The sequence below is a fragment of the Lynx rufus genome, unplaced genomic scaffold (assembly GCF_022079265.1).
Source record: "Lynx rufus isolate CCGP_SWC_20201006 ecotype Redwood Valley unplaced genomic scaffold, mLynRuf1.p SCAF_2, whole genome shotgun sequence".
Classification (NCBI taxonomy): domain Eukaryota; kingdom Metazoa; phylum Chordata; class Mammalia; order Carnivora; family Felidae; genus Lynx; species Lynx rufus.
Window position 1 is genome coordinate 122,039,821 of NW_025814834.1, and position 20,271 is coordinate 122,060,091.

Below are 20,271 nucleotides of genomic sequence, written 5' to 3' on the forward strand. Positions count from 1 at the left end.
TTAAATTTTTAAAAAATGATTATGACATTGCCCTGCTTTCATGAAAACCCTTTACTGGTTTCCTACAGTACTCAAGATAAAGACCAAAATACTTAACTGCAGACTCTCCAGGAGCCTGCCCAGGGATTCTGATCTGAATCTGAAAATTGCCATCTGAAAATACCACAGCCTCTAATTTTTTCAAGAGAAATCAGAAATCTAGACTTTCGTGGGAAATCTCCTGATATGTGAAAGCTGGCAACTAACCCATACTTTTTTGAACAAGAAGGCCAAATCTGACCTCTCATGTAGTCTTCACCTAGCCCCACACCAGCCATACCGAACATTTCTCAGGTCCTCAATGGTGCCAGGCTTTTTTCTTAGGGTTCTCACACATGTTGTATCTATCCTCTGCTTTGACCACTTTTTCCCACATCTCTAGTTCACTTAGCAATCTACTAGTTCTAAGTCTCTGAGCCAGTCACTGCTTCCTCAACGAAGCCTTCCCTATTGGCACTGCCTGTCCCACGACCCCAATCCACAGGGATAAATCGCACCATTATGTACTCTGACAGCACTGAGTACAACTTCATAACATTCCTCATACTTCAACAATAAATTTACTTATTTAATACCCATCATCCTCCTAGATGGGAAGCTCCATTAAAGCAGGGCCTGACACACAGTAGACACGCAATACACATTTGTCACTAAGTACTTTGGTTATAAAATGTTCCTTTGGGGCGCCTGGGTGGCTCAGCTGGTTGAGCGTCGGACTTCGGCTCAAGTCTTGAGTTCGAGCCCCACGTTGGGCTCTGTGCTGACAGCTCAGAGCCTGGAGCCTGCTTTGGATTCTGTGTCTCCCTCTCTGACCTTCCCCCATTCATGCTCTGTCTCTCTCTGTCTCAAAATAAATAAACATTGAAAACAAAAATTTTTTTTTTAAATGTTCCTTTAGACAACAAGATTCTGGTATGCTTTTAAAATATTAATCTGTATCTAGGGGCGCCTGGGTGGCACAGTCGGTTAAGCGTCCGACTTCAGCCAGGTCACGATCTCGCGGTCCGTGGGTTCGAGCCCCGCGTCAGGCTCTGGGCTGATGGCTCAGAGCCTGGAGCCTGTTTCCGATTCTGTGTCTCCCTCTCTCTCTGCCCCTCCCCCGTTCATGCTCTGTCTCTCTCTGTCCCAAAAATAAATAAACGTTGAAAAAAAAATTTTTAAAAAAAATGCTAAAAAAAAATAAAATAAAATATTAATCTGTATCTAACTTTTCAGAAACAAGTATGGTATTTAAAGTGGCCTCAATATTAAAGTAATTCAATTAAAACAATAATTATTGATAATAATTCCTAATATTTATTGACCACTTACTAAATACTAAGAACTATTTTGAGTACTTTGTATGTTACTATCTCATTCAATATAACAATCTGTAAAGTAAATGCCGTCATCCAGAGGAAGCAACTTAGGCACAGAGTATGAAAATTTACTCAAGATCATACATCTAAATCAGTGACAAACTAGGGTATGAATCTATGTAGTCAAGACTCAGAACTTAAGCACCTAACTACAATACTAAGCTAACTCATTAATAAAGAAAAGTCAATGCAACAAGTACCCCTTAAAGACTGTGAATAAGAAATAATGGCCATGATTTATTTTCCATTACTCATCCATTAAAGTAAGGTTCCTCATCCCTCTACCCTGCACCCTTCTACACATACACAAAATTAAGATAAATTATCAACTTGTACTTTTCAAATTAAGAGAGATGTTTTTTTGACCCACACCCAAAATACGTATGATTTTAGCACCAACTAACTCTGTTAAAATACTATCTTTCTGCATGATTTTTATAAAGATAATGTGTCTGCATTAGCTTGATGTTTTATGTCTCACATTTTAAACTTGTTATTTGAATGATCTCTGCTTTGAAATGGATTTCATTGATCAAATTAGAAATTGGTAGACTGTGCTTTAAGATATGGTAAGCAACAATCAATGACATACAAAACAAAGATAAAAACAAACTGATATAAGCACAGAAATATGTATAGAGGTAATACAGGGATCCCTCTTCACCCGAACCCTCACTATGTGAATTCTTGTTTTCCTAAATTCAAGAACTAAATAGACTAGAGTAAACTCTCACAAGTATCATTTGCTACCTGGACTCTTACTATCCAAAACTCAGGATCTGGCTCACCCACCATCCCTTACTATGAGAACTCAATAACCAACCCTCTAATTCCAAACTCAGGAACCCAAGAATTTGGGATAGCAATACACAAGCATATGCATTCACAGGTCCTATTAATTTAAGAATTTTTGTTTGAGAGATTTAAGTAGGCTTTTTAAAACATGAATAAGATGGACATGCCTATTCTCATTCAAATCTTAAATTTTAACTCCACTTAACTGAGAATCTTTCTATGTGAATATTTCTAAACTAGGATGTTGCCATATACTGTATATATTTTAACCTTTAGACCACACTTAAAATGTGAAGAAAACTGCTCAGTATGTGACGGATTACTATAATTCTAGAGTTAAACAATGTTTATGCGTGGTTGTCAAAAAAAAATCTGAAGCCAGTCTTAACACCCTTTATTTTCAAATATTTATCAGAGCTTCTATAAAAATCATGGGAACTAAGGTTTCTCCAGGAAAATAGTAGTTTCAGTGCTAATTTTTCAGCAACATATTTCACAGATCACATCAGATTTTCTCGAAGTCGTGAAGGGCAAAGGGCAAAATAGAAGGAACTGATGCAAAAGAGTACAGAAGATGAAAATGATGGCAAAAAGTCAAATTTAGTTACAGAATAATGGCATGAAACAGTTTTAGAAGTAACTACTCCATAAGGTTCAGCCAAAAGTCAAAGAATCAGGAAGAAAATAATGAATTAACAAGATTGAGAATAAGGAAAAACCAGCTGTCATTACAACACTGCATTATCCCAAGTATTTAACTTAGGCTCACATTTGAACCTCAGCTTTTCCAAAAACCTCCTACTTAATAAAAAGTTAAAACTAATGTCAGTTGAAAACAGCATTCAAACACATAGTTTTTTTCACACACTCAAAAATTATTTTAAGAAAAAGGGAAAAGAGGGAATTTAACAGTTAAAAAAAAAATGTAGGTTTGAGAAAAATAAACTACTTTCCCGAACTCTTCTTCTGACACAAATTGCATAAATGATTTAAAGAGACAGTCACTAGAGCTCCCATTTTACCCCAATTTGGCTCTAATCACCGAGCGCTCCCCTCAATTTGGTGATCTGAAAGAATGTGATCCCTTTAACCAAATAAACTGCAACAGTTCCCTGACACACTCCATCTCACACATTATAAAAAATAAATTAAAATATATAACCAAATCTTGTTACAAAACACAAAGTGAAATGACTGTAAGATTCAATGATATTTTTAACGTAACTAATTCCATATGGAGCACCAAAACAGGTCCCTGACAATAACAGAAATCAGTATATTTCTGTAGGCTAAGACACCACAGGTATATTCTGCCCATAGTTTGCCTTCTTAAAAAGCTAAGATTCACTACTAAGCTTTAACTACAAGCCAGAGAATAAGAGCCCTCTGGGAGAGAACAAACTCACAGAAGCGGTCAGGATTCAATGGGTCTATTTCACAGGGTGGCACTAAGACTGAATGCAACACATTCTTAATAAATGAAGGCGCAGCATAGGTCATCACTTCTTTAAATTAAATTTTCATACCTCCATTCCCAAACGTTCATATGAGGCACTACATCTCTGAGCACAAACGTTTCTCCTCTATAAAACAAAGGAGCTGGAGGACTAGGCTCTAGGAGCCCTTCCCGTCTATGGTTCCATTCTATCAGTTCTGAAATAACTACAACTCTAACGACTCGAGGAAAATTACATTTTACTGCAACAACAACAACGAAAAATTTTAAGACCGGTCTGATGCAATAAACCATACCTTGCTCTGCCAAATGTTAATATCAGAACTTCTGAAATAAACAAACCTGTGTCTATGTTCATCAGGTCCATGGATCAGGAAGACTCCAGGGTTTTTGGCCCCTTTGCTGGCATCTACATGGGGAATTAACACATCTTCCAAACCCAGATCAAAGCGTTTGTGTTTTGAAGAGTCTGGAAGGAAGAAGAATGCCCCAAAACACAGGGTGATGAAGGCACTTAGAATAAGGAGGAGGATAAACTTCTCAGAAAGTCTCAAGGTAGCCCTGTGGTGCGGAAAGGAAGGCGGCCCCAGGTTCAGAGGTGGTATCCTTCGTCCAGATAAAGGGAGCAGGGCCGGGGTAGTCATCGTTTACGCTCTCGGGCAGAATATTTTATAAAGTTATCATCTTATATCAAATGTACAATACATTGAACAGTCTTCAAAATCTTGGCAAAAATGGGGAAACTCAATTTTGCTCCTCTTAAAGGACTGTTGTGCTTTTTAATAGGGCACCTCTTTCACGCTCGTCCAATTACATTCAAAAACGTGTGTGGCCCCCACACGATCACTAGTTTGTGTCCTGTGATATTTTCTCTGCCATTTGGCTTTCAGTACCTCCTCGGGTTATCACAAGTCTCCTCTTCATTCCTAACGGCGGACGAGGCAAGCAACGCTGCAGAAAGGATGCAAGGTGGGGTCTTCCATTCCGGCACCCCAGTGAGATGCTCCAATGTGGTCTGCCGCCCCAAACGGGAGCCTGACCAGATCCGAGGAGTTGCAGAAGGTTCACTTAACCACCCCTGATGCTTCGATTTCAGAATCTCTTCACCTCGGTGGTGGAAAAATAAGGGGCTCCTCGGAAGTCTGCCAACGGGGAGGGAGGTCTCCCGCCTCGCCGGGAAGGCGAAGCAGCGGCGCCGGGCGAAGTCGCAGGGAGGGGGTCTCGCACGCCCGCCCCTCCCGACGCCGCCCCCAGGCTCCCGGCTCCGGGGAGAGCTCCGACGCTGCCCCCTCGACGGCCGGCACGAAGGGCATTCGCGCCCCCAAAAGCCTGCGCCCTCGCAGCCGCCGCCGCCGCTGTTGCTAGCGCACGGGTCTGGCGGGGAGCGGAACTTCCTCCTCGGGCGGCCACTGAGAAGCCCCGGCGTGTGCGGGGGGAGGGGAGGCGCGGCGGCCGCCCCCGCCCGGCTCCGCCTCCCGCTCGCCGCCGCCGCCGCCGCCGCCGAAGTTAACCCCGGCGCCTGCTCCCCGGACGAGGCCGCCGCTGACCCCGCCGCGCCCCGCCGCGGTGACCGGGCCCCCGCGGCTCTGCGGCGTGGGAAGAAGCCGAGCCTCGGCCCCTCGGTCCAAGAGCCAGGGGCAGGCGCCTGCTCATTCCTCGCTCGGCGCTGGGGAGGCGGCGGCCCCGGGCGCGCGGGAGCGGCCGCGCCTCGGGCGGGCAGAGGTCGGCCCCGTCTCCGTCCTCGCCAGCCGCCGTGGGGGCCTCCTCGGCGCCGCCTCCGGTCGCTCGCAGCGGCGGCGGCTGCGGGAGAGGCGGCGCGTCCACGCGGTGCGGGGCTGCGGCCCGGTCCTCGGCCCCTGCCTCTGAGGCCCGGAGAGCGCAGACAGCAGGAGGCCGACACCCGTTAGGCACACGCCTGCGAGGGACCCGGCGTGCGGGGGATCGGATGGCGCGGGCCGGCCTGCCGCCCCGACTCGCGAGTGGGCGTCCCCGGGCGCCGGAGTGTGAGGTGCGCGCGCACGCTCCCGGCCCCGCCCCGCCCGGCCCGCGCTCTGGCCTCGCGCCGCTGCGGGCTCCAGCGCCCGCCCGCCGCCCGCCGCCCGCGCGCCCCCCCGGAAGCGTCCTGCCTCCGTCGTCTGGGCGCGCGGTGGGCGAGGGTCGCCGGCTGCGCCTCGCTGCCAACTTCGCCGCTGCCAGGCACTTTGCCATCGCCGGTTGGTGGCCCTGACCCGGCTTTGGGGAGCGGGAGGAGGGCTCAGGTCGCGAAGGTTTCACCTCAGTTAAGGCTTACCAGAATTAACGGGCTCTGGCGTTTAATCTTGCTTCGCGGGGAGTCTTGTGGTATAGACCGTCCGTACCTAGGGCTCAACGGCCGGCTCTCAAACTTCTTCCATGCAGCCGATGTACACACTGCTGGGCACCCTAGGCTCGCTCATCAATACTGAGCTCGGGCCGTGTGCCTGGCTCCATGTTAAGAATGGCGATCTTGCCCATTTCTTAGGGCTTCCATTCTGAGGAACGTGTGACCCCAGCCCGTATGACCCCATATGACCTCAGTCCCCTCGGGGTTCAATTTCGGCAATACATTGTTCTCCCGTGATCTCTTCACACTCCTGAAGACCTCCACTCCCATTAAAAAAAAAAGGGGGGGGCGCCTGGTTGGCTCAGTCAGTTAAGCGTCCGACTTCGGCTCAGGTCATGATCTCACGGTCCCTGGGTTCGAGACCCGCGTCGGGCTCTCTGCTGACAGTGCAGAGCCTGGAGCCTGTTTCAGATTCTGTGTCTCCCTCTCTCTCTCTGACCCTCCCCCACTCATGCTCTGTCTCTGTCTCAAAAATAAACGTTAAAAAAAAAAAAAAAGGCAAGTATGAACGAGGAGGTGCTAAAACCCAAAAGGGCGATATTGTTGAAATCCGGGCCTAAAAGCAATCCCTTCATCCGTAGCGTTGAGAAGAACCATGTTGTGATTAAATACAAAAAAAAAAAAAAAATTATGTATACTGTCGCTTGCAACTTACTTTCACATTGAGTTTTATTCTATTAAGATAAATTGTCATTCTTTCTGGGCACATCCTCACTGGTAGCTGGGGATTAGAGAGGAGGCCCTTAAATGGCAGGGGAGAAAAGGACAGTCTTAGCTCAAAAATCAAGCAAAAGAATCCTCATGTTCATTGGCACAAGTCAAAGTACATTCCAGTCTGCACTATTTTCAGAAGCCCTGCATATCTAACTACCTACAATATGACAAAAGAAGTCATTGTCACTTGCCATGCTTCACTGTATCAAAGAGATAAAATGTTAAGGGAGCCCCCCCCCCCTCACGATTTCACCGAGTCAGGCTGGTAGTGAAGTGTGCTGAATCCAAAGTGAGGTCTGTGTTGGGACACTTGTGAAGAGTAGGTTTAAGAAAGGCCCTACAATGTTATGAATAAGTTTCTAAAGCTGAGCCTGTCTGGAAGCCAAAGGAGAAGAAACATGAGTTTCCTACTGATGAGGTCATTCTTTTCCATGAAAAGATGAGGGGAAATAAATATTGAGCTGTGAATGATGTAGCAAGTTATGTGAATCTTGAAAAGTGAATATCTTTTAAGTTGACACCAAATCATTAACACTAGAGAGATCAATCAGGAAACATGCCATAATCTAATGTGACTTAGGCAGGTTCAACCTGGAAAAGGCTATAGCTTCTGGAAAAGGGTTATATGTCCCCCTTCCTCTTTCTTGCCCTTGCCTTTTTTGCAAAATCCATTTTTCCTTCAGGAAAGTAAAAATGTCATTATTTAAATTCAGGGTTAGGGGCACCTGGGTGGCTCAGTAAGTTGAGCGTCCAACTCTTGATTTTGTCTCAGGTCATGATCCCAGGGTTGTGGGATGGAACCCTCCATCAGACTCTGCACTGCGCATGGAGCCTGCTTGAGATTCTCTCTCTCCCTCTCCGACCCCGCCCCTGCCCAACTAGCACACTTTCTCACTCTCTCCCTAAAATAAAAAAATAATAAAATAAATTAGGGGTCATTACAGATGTCTAAACGCAGTCTGCAATTCTAAAGGCATTGAGAATACTATCAGTTATTATAATTACAAGCATCAAAAAATAGTGTGTAAAAAAATTAGATATATATATTTAGTGTGTGTGTGTATTCTCTTCTAGAGACTAGGTCCCTTTCAATAAGTTATAAAAGCAGCAGGACTATTTTGTGGGGATTTTTAAAGGAAGTTGCAAATTTAATTCATAAATTATAATTACAAGTATATAAAATAAAAGATTAAAAGGTAAGACTTGAAAAATAATTATAGCTGTTGTGTTAGGTTGTTGGTATTACATATGATTTACCCCCTGTGTTCTGTTTGTGTTGCTTTTATTATTAAATAAATAATGTTATAGAAACTGGTACTTGAGAAAGTTGAGGTCAGGTTTCAAATAGATGGACTCCGTTGTATCAAGGTTAAAACACATCTGGGGGAAATCAACAGAAAGCAGAGAGTACATGAAATATATGTAAATATATGTTACAGGGAAGGATTTCAGTCTAGAGAGTGCAAAGAGAATATCTTATTTTCAAAGAGTAGTTATACTTTGATCAGAGATATAGACGAGATTCCAAAGTGTCAGATAAAGTGATGATTTCCCTTTTATAAATCCATATACATTAATTGATATTTTAGTAAATATGACTTCTTAAATTCCTAGTGAAACAAAATTTATCCGTACGTATTTCGGATTTATAGGACCATTGCTAAGATCCACCTACATATTACACTGTAAAAATTATTTGTCTTTGTTCAGTCATCTGTTAAGTTTTCCATTATCAAAACAATTTTAACACCTATTATACACAGACACATGCACACACACACACAAATACCATCTAGCTCTGTTTTCATTGAAATTGAAGTTATATGCTAAAGAAAAAAAAAAGAAAAAAATATATGCATATACCTGATATGCAAAAAGAGGCTTTTGGTTTACTTAAATAACCTGTTCCTTCCTAGTTTCACCTGGTTCCCAAAGTATCCAAGAAAGATGTTAGAGAAGAAATCATCAGATATGACCACTAAATGCATAGAGAGCCTGTTCTTTCTGCTCTTGCATTGTTCTATGAAGCTTTTTTCCTCGGAGGGTAGGGATAAACTCAAGTTCAATGTTACGAAACTCTCAAGTTAGCTCTATGAAAAATCAGCAAAGCCATAAAAGCTTCAGCTGCCTCACCAGAGCCAAAGTCTTTGCGGCTCATCTGTTTATAAAAGACACATTTGTTGAAGGACTACTGTGTGACATCCCCTACGAGGTGCTAGAGATTTGGAAAATTAAATCAGAATCCCTATTTCAGTGAGCTCCCAGTCTGGTATGGGGAGATAGCTGAACACTGACAATTACAAACCGGGGAGAATTATATTAGAATAAAGCCCCAGGGGTTTGTGGGATCACTCAAAGGGCACCAGAGTGGGGGGCGGGGGGGGGGGGAGGAGAGATTGGGAGTGCATCAGGGAAGGTTCCTGAATCAAGTGCCACCTGAAGTGAGCCTTTAAGTAACCAGGAGAAGAGAAGGGTGGTGTTCCAACCTAGGGAGCAGAATATGCAATAGTTGCAGCTTTTTCCTGCCACTTATCCAGACCCCTTCCCTACCTACTCTTCCAATCAATAGCTTAGCTGCCTGGCCCTAATCCCTCAGTACTCTTGAACTGGGAAAGTGAGATTTTCTAATTTTAGAAAAACCTATGACTATTTAAACACGTTGCTGGGACCTCTCCCAGAGCCCAAGAAAGGGCCAAGCAAGGAGGAACCCAGAAGCCTAAGCTTCACTGGGCTCATATAAATTACTTCTGCTCTGTATCCAGCCATATCTAAGGCTAGTTCATCCTTTGAACGTCTCAGTTACCCAAGCTTTTCTCATTGCTTACACATTTCTTTTCTCATCAGAATTAGTGTCTGTGGCTTGCAGTGTAGAGTCTTGGCTAATACACAGCATGTCTGCATGGAGGTACCATATGGAGGCTGTATGTGACGAAGCATCAGTAGTTTTGCCAGTGTAAAGGATCACTCTTTCGGGAGGCCAGCAGGCTTGGGCCAGGGACAAAAGTGAGATAGAACCAAGAGACAACAACTGTCTTCTTGAAGAGCTGGAGGAGAAGACCTAAAATCGAAAGGGGTGGACAAGAGTGACAGCAGAGCCTCGCAGCCACTACAGAAGCCTTCCAAGTGGATGCTCTCATCCACCTTGATAAAACGCAGTCTGATGCCAAAGGAAGTTAAGCATTCTTTATAAATCCTCATATTAAAGTTGTTTTTAATCCACTCAAGGCAGTTAACTTGAGACTATGTTTCATTGATTTATACATTCATTCATTAAATATTATTGAGCATCCACTCTCTACTGGTGCTATGCTGTGTTCTGAATATCCCAAGATGAATAAAATATGGAGGGCAGCTGCATATAATGAAAGGCATATAGGTTCTGTAACTAAAAGAATCTTGGGCCCAATCCTGCTTCCACCATCCTACCTGCGTGATCTTGGAAACATTGGAATCCTTCCTTATGCTTAGTTTCTCCATCTATAAGATTACATTTAAAACACAAACCTCATAGGGTTGTACTTCCCCATAGTGGGGATTCAGTAAATATTACCTATGGTTTTACCATAGGCATCAGGAGGAGAAGGAGTTGGCAGATGGAAGAAGTGGGAAGAGCCTGTAAAAAGACATGAGGGAAGGAGGAAGAACATGGCATGTTTTAGGGGCATATCTTTACAGGGGGTGGGTAGGAGAGTGTTCCATTAGAATATGACTTTTGTCTCCTTACATAGCTATCCTTCACACTCAGGAGTGGGTTCTTGATTGGCGAGTACCATTACGTTCTGTGGCTTGTATATAGTTCTTTACTGGATGGAGCTAATCTGTTAAAAGGCCTCAATTACTGAGGACTCGTTCTCTTGTTCTCCTTCTGCCACAGACAGTGCAGACAGTGATCTTGGGTAAACATGTCTGCTTTGCAGACCCAACTTTCACCTTTGGTATGGTGTTTGGAGGCTAAATTCTGTGGGAGCTGGAAGCTGGTACAGAATGTCAGCAAGCCCTTTTGGGTTACAGATCGAGAAACTTGCTCTTTATTAGCTTATCTTGTAATAAAGCTGGCATTTTTTTTTCAATCTCCACTTGACTGTCCCCTATGTCTTACTTCATCCAAAAGTCAGGGGGGCGGGGTGGGGAGAAAGGGTATGCAATTTATTGATCCTCTAAAGTAATGAATTTATGGCTAGAACATAGAGTGAGGGATGGTGAGAGATAAATCCAGAGAGGTAAACGCAGAAGGACTTCTGTTCAAGTTGGTGCAGTAAGGTCATGCTTTGATCCATTCCCTTTACTCCACACAAATAGCAATGATAATTAAAATATAGAAAGAGAAAACCGGAAAGGTATAACCAGGCTCAGAAACAAATAACCCCTTTCATAGATCAGAAATGGAATAAAAATGTCTGCAGAAAGCACTTAGCAAGTCTGAAGCCACAGGCCTACTGGGGTCTCAGGTTTGAAAGCCAAGATTTTTGTCTCCTGCAAGGTGACAGGAACTAAAGATGCTCCAAACAAGGTGGAAGACAGAAGCCAGGCTTGGTTCTTGAAATCAGGAGCTCATGAAAGAAGGCTGAAAATAAACTGCTGCCAACCCACGGCCTGGGGAAGCAGAAGGACAAAGACACAGCCTTGGAATCAGGAACCAAGCCAAGCAGGTGGCCAAGGGACTGGTTCTGCAATAGCCCCAATATCACTGTCGGGTAGAAACATCAAAATGCCAGCAGTAGACCCGATTCCAGAATGGAGATCCAGGGAGGCAGGGGAAGGAAAAGTCACTGAACATAGAGGGGTGAGCACAGGGTAAGTGAAAGGGGTGGGGGAGGGGAACCCGACACTAAACTAAAACAGAAAACAGCAAATAAAAACTTCCCACTCAATATGAGCCTAACCACCAAGTTCCAAGCACATATCCATATCTAACACTGAGAAAAATGACCAAAAGAATGAACACTCAGAACATGAATTTTTTTTTAATGTTTATTTATTTTTGACAGAAAGAGAGAGAGACAGAGCATGAGCAAGGGAGGGGCAGAGAGAGAGGGAGACACAGAATCCAAAGCAGGCTCCAGGCTCTGAGCTGTCAGCACAGAGCCCAACGCAGGGCTTGAACTCACAGACCGCGAGATCATGACCTGTGCTGAAGTCAGACGCTCAACCAACTGAACCACCCAAGCGCCCCACTCAGAACATGAATTTACGCTAGATAAAATTAACTCTATGGAACTTAATTAGTAAAGCAGTAAATATTAAAATAAATATTAATAAAATAAAGACAATATTAAAATATTAATATTTTTTGCATTCTCAAAGAGATAAATGACAAGAAATTGGGGACATTTTATTTTTTTATTTTATTTTAATTTTTTTAATGCTTATTTATTTTTGAGAGACAGAGCATGAACCGGGGAGGTGCAGAGAGAAGGAGACACAGAATGCGAAGCAGCTCCAGGCTCTGAGCTGCCAGCACAGAACCTACCACGGGGCTCAAACTCAGGAACTGCAAGATCATGACCAGAGCTGAAGTCAGACTCTTAACTGACTGAGCCAGTCAGGTGCCCAGAAATTAGGGACATTTTTAAAGGACAAGAAATTAGGGAACAAATGCAAGCTGAATAAATAACAGATAAATGTGAAATAGAACAAATAGAAATCTTAAACATAAAAGTATGGTCACTGAAACAAGAAAATCAATAGATGACTAAGAGCTGGTCAAAGTTGAAGAGAAAAAGTAATGAATTAAAGGCATGTACTGAATAATTCACCCAGAACACAGTATAGAAATATAAAGAGATTTTGAAATGTGAACAAAAAAAAATTAAGATTCATGGGTTTTCTAGGGAGTGGCTCCAACATATGTCTAATAGGAGTTCCAGAAGGAAAAACTGAAAACTGAAGGGCAGAGTGGAGAAACTGCTATTAAAAAGAAGAAGAAGAAGAAATGATTGAAGATTTTCTAATCAAAACATCAGAATACCATGTGTACCGCTCAAGATAAATGAAAGTAAACTCATACTTCTGTCGCATTAGAGTGAAACTACAGAGCAATAAGGATGAAGATAAAATCTCAAATTACCAAAGGGAAAACATTGGTTATCTACAAAGAGAATATAACTAGACTTCTCAAAAGCAACAGAAACAAGAAAACAATGAAATATCTTAAAAGTTATGGGGCGCCTGGGTGGCGCAGTCGGTTAAGCGTCCGACTTCAGCCAGGTCACGATCTCGCGGTCCGGGAGTTCGAGCCCCGTGTCGGGCTCTGGGCTGATGGCTCAGAGCCTGGAGCCTGTTTTCGATTCTGTGTCTCCCTCTCTCTCTGCCCCTCCCCCGTTCATGCTCTGTCTCTCTCTGTCCCAAAAAAAATAAATAAACGTTGAAAAAAAAATTAAAAAAAAAGTTAAATGGAACACTATCATGTAAGAATTAGATTTCCATTTAAGGGACACGTCAAGACAAAGACATTTTCAATTGTAAAAGACTAACAGAATCTACCACCCACAGACCTGTACCAAAAGAACTGAAGAATGTCCTTTCCCCTTTCCCGGTGAGAAAAAAATAAGCCCAGAGGGAAAGCACTGGGTTCAAGAGATACTGGTGAGGGAAGGAATTAATAAAAGGTGATGGTAAAATTAAAAATAACTACTTTAGTGTTAAAAAAATAACAAGAAGGAAGAAAATGTACAATGGATGGTTCAAGCATGTTCAATCCCTTGTCATGTTTGGGAGAGGTATAAACATAATGGCTTTGTCTGAATAGGATATTTTATATTAATAAAAAAAGCTGATCTAGAACTTCTAAATCTGCAGAGAGAAAAGAATGGCCAAGGATTAGGGAAATTTAATACAGAAAACCGATCATTCAAAAGAAGGAAAAGAAGGAGAAAAAAAAGAAAAGAAAGGCATGACAAACAAAACACACAAAATGGAATAGTAAGATTAAGTACAAATATATCAGCAAGTAGAATAACTAAACAGATTTAAATTACTTATTAAAGACAGATAGGGTATCAAGTTGGTTTGATGATAGCAAATGACTCCCAAAACTAAACCACAGAAGTACGGGACATAAAAGGATAAAAAAGATAAATTATCAAAATGCTATCAAAAAGAAAGCTGATGAAGCATTAATAATATCAGACAAAAAAGTCTTCTAAACCAAACGAAATAAAGAGGGTCGCTACCAAGAAGTTGAATGTACCTAATAACATAGCTTTCAATTACAGAAAGCAAAACCACCAGAAGTACAAAGAGAAATTGACAAGCCCACTGTCTGAGTGGGAGATTTTAACGATCTATCAGACACAGCTACATCAAGCAGACAAAAAACAGAGGTAATAGAGATTGTATCATGAAGGGCCTCTAAGGAGGCCACATTAAGGAGCCGGGTTTTATTCTGAGAGCAATAGGAAGCCATTAAAGGGTTTTAAACGAGGGAATGATTAGATCAGATGTGCATTTTTAGAAGGATCACTCTGGCTATAAAGGGGAGAGTGGACTTCAGGGTGGTCAGACTGCATAAAGGCAGGAAGGCCATTTAGAAAACTCATTCTACCATCTAGCCAAGAGATATTAATGGCCTGAACTACGGTAGTGGTATTGGTGAAGAACACGAGCAGGCATTTCAAGAGGCGTTCAGATAGCAGAGTTGATTGGATGGCAGGGGAGAGGATTAAAGATAGCACCCACATATATACCTGCCCTAGAAAATATGATGCATGGCATCAAAAGGAAGAGGAGGTTTTTTTGCGGGGAAAGAAGATATTATTTCCTTGTTTCTTTTTATGCCACTTAACACCCAGCCCCACAATTTTGACATTCAAGCTGGTTCATTAAAAAGTTAAATTATAGGGGTGCCTGGGTGGCTCAGTCGGCTGAGCATCCCACTCTGGCTCAGGTCATGATCTCACGGTTTGTGAGTTTGAGCCCCATGTTGGGTTCCGCGCTCGTAGCTCAGAGCCTGGATCCTGCTTCAGATTCTGTCTCTCCTTCTCTCTCTGCCTCTCCCCTGCTCCTGCTCTCTTTCTGTCAAAAATAAATAAACATTAAAAAAAAATTTGTTTTAAAAAGTTAAATTATATTCAACATACAAGGAGTATGCAAATCCATTTTAATTAATGTCTATCAAAAGTATTCTACTTTTGGGGTGCCTGGGTGTCTCAGTCAGCTAAGCAGCTGACTCTTGATTTCAGCTTAGGTCATGATCTCACGGTTTGTGGGAGCAAGCCCCGCGTCAGACTCTGTACTGACAGCACAGAGCCTGTTTGGGATTCTCTCTCTCCCTCTGTTTCTGCCCCTCCCCGCTTGGGCACGTGCTCTCGCTCTCTCTCTCTCTCTCTCTCAAACAAATAAACTTAAAAAAAAAGTATTCCACGTTTAACTTCTGGTGCTCAGAGGATGTTTCAATAATCTGGACACTTTAACAACACCAGAAAAATTTATGTATATTCTAAATAATCACTTCCACATAATAGTCCTTTAAGATTCTATTTTTATTGCAGATTCTTCCACTTTCCTATACATAATGGTTTTCAAACGCACCTGTCAGACTAACTACCAAAGTAGCAAAGTAGTCATGGCTTTCCTTAGTGCACAGCTGGTATTGAAAACAAGTAAATCTGGTACGTTGACCTGTGAATTCTTACAGAGAGTTATAGCTTTCATGGCACATAACTCCTTTCCTTTTTCTGGTCATTATTAATTACCTTAAACGAATGTTTGAGTTTACAATGTGTGTCTATCCTTCAGAGAACAATGATTTTCCATTGACTGAAGCTGGGAGAGGTGTACATATAATACAACCAAACTGAAGTTACTTATAAATGCTGAAAATTAAGGAGCTATTATTGCAAAGGCAATTTAGTAGCTTCAAGCATGAAAAAGGTTTAAAGGACTTACAGATTTCCAATTATGAATTTTAAGGTTTTGTATTTACTTTACAGCCGTTCTAAATGGCGAATAAAGTTCCAAACGTGTTGTGCAATTTCAGGCTAACATTCTAACACACAGGGCAAAGTCTGAGCCTGTAATCCACAACAGGACTGCTCAAAGAGCTGAGAAAACTTTTGGAACCCTAAAGAGAATCTGCTTGGAGGCTGCAGACTGGAAGCTTCCTGGTTGTAATGCAGCCATAACGAGATGTGTGACTCCAGTATTGGCCCTTAAATGATGGCAAGGATGTGTTCTGAAAAGACAAAACCTTTTTTGTGTCTGATTTTTAAAGTTAACACTTTATTTGAGGGCGAATATCGCATTAAATTTCACACATGGAGTCTGCCGTTTATTACAAGCCATTATTGGATAATTTCACTTCAGACCACGTTACTTCAGTTGCAGCCCTCTGCATTCCAGGGCAGTGTAAGCCACACAGTGAAGTGGGCTCTCCTCCTTTAAGGTCATTTGCTATACCACTCAACTTACAGCATGATTTGGTTACTGTCATGCTATATGGACATCTCTCCCTTCCTGGAGAAATGCTAAAATCACAGAGGTCCTGCTGTCAAGATGCTGCAGAGGGGTCTTTTTCCCTATAATGTAAGCTGGAAGGCCTGACACTGTGCTTTTCCGCTATTTTGCAAAAAGTGTAACTACTTGTTAGTTTCAAACAACACGGAAACAGCGAGGCCACCGTAATAAAATTATAGTTTATATTTCCAGTTGAGCTAGATCTGTTCAAGCGGAGGGGTTTTTTGTTTTTGTTTTCATGTCGGTGGCAAGTTTTTTGTTCAAATCTTTGTACTTTCTGCAAACGTACACGCATGGAAGGAAGGAGGGAGGGAAGGAAGGCAGGAACTGATGCACCAGGAGATATGAATAATGCTCAGCGGTTATACACACTGCACAGATTCACCAAGATTTGGATATGGACTCAGCACCCAACAGGAAAAAAAAATGTATCATTCCACGGTAGCAATGTCAATCATTATCATAAGCTAATAACAAGGAACCTGGAAAGGTCTTCAGTGCTTTCTCTCAGTTTTCAGCAAAATGTCCTATCTTACTTTTATGATTTGGGGGAAAATGATTTGGGGGAAAATGAAGATTCCTCAAATGTCTGTTTTGCTATTTCATACAGACTCATTCTCTGCATCTAAACTAAACTTCTCTCCTGTCTTAACTTCTCTATCAGAGATTCCTACAGGCAGCAGGGAATGTGAGAGTCACGGCGTCTCTGGGACATCAGGTTCACTTAGGCTGACGTAGCAGGAGAAGCAGAAGTTCCTTATACGGATCAAAGCAGGGCTGGGGAGTAACCACCAGCCCCAAGGTAAGCAATCAAACTAAATACTGCATAAATACAGAAAGAAGAACAATGGGGAGCAATCCGAATAAAAGCTGGAGGGAAGATGGACCAAAGGACACAGACCTGCAAGGCAATTATGGATAGGAGACCCAGAGGTCCTAGGTTGCAACTTTCCATAACAGAGATGGACCTCTTGATGAGACTGTGGCTCCAAAGGTAAGGAACTATATTTATTTCTAATCGAATAGCCAAATAGTCTGGGAGCACTTACATCCTAAGGCTTTGTGGAATAATTCATTCATTCAACTAATTTGATTTATCATCATCATCATCATCATCATCACTGATGTGAGGAGTTCTTCACCTTTCTCTGTTAAGCAGACCGATTAATGATCCCCATCTAACTGACCAATTCCAGTGGTTCTCAATTCTAGCTGCATATCAGAATCACCCATGGAGGGTTGTTTTCAATGTGGATGCCCAGCCCCTTCCCTGAGCCACTACATTAGAAGCTCCTGGAGAAGGATGTGGTCATGTAATGAACCCTGAGGTGCTTTGCTGGGGACAAAGGGCTGCTAGAGTGTCACCACTATCCACCTTAGGCTGAGTCTTTCTGGAGCTCTCTAAGGAGAAAACACAGTTAAGGCTTGGGTGAAAAAAAAAAACAACAACACCTTCAAGGTTCCAGCGAGATGTCTTTGCTTACTGCTCCACTGAGGGCAACAAGCTTGACAATGTCTGGTTGTTTGGTGAAGGTATAGAGGTGATGAGTCAAAAGCACCGGGGGCGGGTGTGGGTGGCGGTAGATTTATCCATGAGATTGCCCATAAATGGTTTTAATTCATATACTGCCAGAGAAAGGCACTACGGCTTGTCTTCCATAATTTGCACAGATGATTTCATGAGCTTTGGGCAAGTCTAATACAATCCCAGCAGTTGGAGCGGGGAGGGAGTAAAGGCTGGGAACAAGAGGTCAGACTCTAGGGCCACGCCACCCCAGGTTTAAATAATGGCTCTGGCACCTGCTTGCTGTATGAGCCTTATTTGAGCTTATGTATTACTTATTTAAGCTCTCTGTGCCTCCGGTTCCTCATCGGAAGCATTAGGAGTAATTGCTCCTACCTCATAGGGTCATGACACAGACTCAGTGAGTTGGTACCCGTGCAGCTCGAGAACACAGCCTGGCACCGGGCGCCTGGGTGGCTCAGTCGGTTAGGCGTCCAACCGTTGATTTCGGCCCAGGTCATGATCTCGCGGTTCATGGGATCAAGCCTCATGTTGCAGAGCCGGCTTGGGATTCTCTCTCTCCCTCTCTCTCTCTGCCCCTCCCCTGCCCATGCTCACTTGCCCACACTCGCTCTCTCTCTCTCAAAACTAAAATTCAAAGAAGAGAAAAGAAAACGAACACAGCCTGGCACAAAGTGTTAGGTGCACAGGATCAATGGGCGTTATTCAGGAGAGATGTTGTGCATGCCCCACCCCCACCCCAAGAACTGCTGAGACATCAGGACTTTGCCCTGAGTCCACACACACATGTTGTGTCTGGTTGTGATCATTCCCTTAGTGAATCTGATGTGCCGTGAGCCAGTCAGGGCTGCCCCTCCACTCATATTGAGACATAGGAACGTGGAACAGCCATGGAGAAACCTTGAGTCCCACTCTGTTTTGGAAAATCCTAGTAGAAAAAAACATTATCATCCTAAGAGCCTATTATCACTGCCTTGGGAAACACCAGAGTCTGACAACACGATTTTGTGAAATTGGCTCAATCTCACTAGAGTGGGTCCCTTCCCCAAGAGCCCCCAGTCCTCTGCCTGTGCCATTATTGATAACGTAACCCTTAACATCTCAGTGAATTCCTTAAAGTTCCCCAAGCATGCCTGGTTCTTTTGGCCCCCGGGCTTTAAGCAGGGGCCTCTGCCTCCCCGCACCCTGTGTTTTTGGCCATAGACTTAAAATTGCCTTTGTATCTGTCAGCCTTTCTCATGAGGCCGGAAGCTCTGTGAGGGTCGGGACTGAGTCTATCCGGCTCCCCATTATGTCCTCAGCACCCAGCGCCCTGAATAACACGGAGCAGGTTCTCCACAAACACGCAAGGAGCGAATAGTTAGATCTTGCCGTGGATGGACCGGGACTCTGCCCCTTGCGGCTGTGTCACTCGGAGCAGGCTACTTGACGTCTCTGATCCTCAGCACAAAAATCACTTCCTCTTAGGTTCTTGCAGTGGCTAAAGGACAGAGCAGCTGGCGCGGTGCCCAGGACAAAGTTAATGGTAACAGTTCATATGCGTTTAAGCAAGCAGCACAGCCAAGTGCACCCAAGCCTTTCATTTTCTTAATTCTGTCTCTTTCCTTATTTAATAAAAATGGATGTTACAACCATAATTGTCACTATCAAAACCCCAGAAAACAGGGGAGACGGGATGAAAGGTCAGAGGCCACCACTCTGCAGTTCTCTCAGGTAGATGTTTATTAATACTGACTCATTAATATTCATTAGACCACTTGTACGGACCAGGTACAGCATAAAGAGAAAACGGCCAACGGAGAGCTCAGCCTACTTTCACACCAGTCCTCCCCGCAGAAATCAGTCCGATGCAAAATCAACATTTGCAGAGCTCAAGTAAAAGCCAGAAGGTCCAGCTAAAGGTGGCCCCTCTCCTTGCCCATCCAGGGACCTGGACTCGGGGGCAAAAGAACCATCAGTCACACATCAGATGCCCTTTGAAAAACATCTGTATTTTTGTAAAATAATGTGTTAGAATTTTTAAAATTTATTTATTCAGTTGCCTCCAGTGTCGTGGAGAAATGATTGGCACGTATCACCCTATACGTTTAAGGTATGCAGCATAATGGTTTGGCCTGCATATATCAGGACTCTGTTTTGCTTTCGATGATAGTAATATCTACCATTTATGGAGCGTTTACCGCACGCCAGGCGATCGGTACACGTTATCTCTTATAATTGTCAGAATAATTATTTCCATTTTGGAGATAAGGAAACTCAAGGCCACCGCTGAAACTGTAGAGGTTCCTGAATGTGCCCACAATCAACTGCTTAATAGGAACCAGGCTGTCTGACCCCACAGCCTGCACTCAAAGCCACCAAACTGCCCCCTGAGATTACAGGCTTCTCTCCCACTAGCCTGGCAGGTCCAGCCCCCTCCCAACTTCCCATGTCATTCTGGTCCCCTGAGGCACAGCTTTTCCAGTCCCTGAGCTAAGCAGCGTCTCTCTCTCTCTCTCAGTCTGATGAATCTGGGGGGATGGTTACTGCTGTTCACGTGACATCCGAACGGGAGGGAGACTGGCCTTTG

The 20,271-nt window shown here is 43.5% G+C and overlaps 1 protein-coding gene across 1 annotated transcript in view; it reads right to left on the bottom strand.

Annotated features, from left to right (window-relative positions):
- The window catches only part of MAN1A2 (mannosidase alpha class 1A member 2), a 181,046-nt gene extending 176,117 nt beyond the window's left edge, over window positions 1-4,929 (bottom strand). The window contains exon 1 of the mRNA XM_047083549.1: window positions 3,991-4,929. Coding sequence (XP_046939505.1) covers window positions 3,991-4,292 — 302 coding nt within the window. The 5' untranslated portion in view covers window positions 4,293-4,929. The remainder of the gene's footprint in view (window positions 1-3,990) is intronic.
- Between the last annotated feature and the right edge of the window lie 15,342 nt (window positions 4,930-20,271).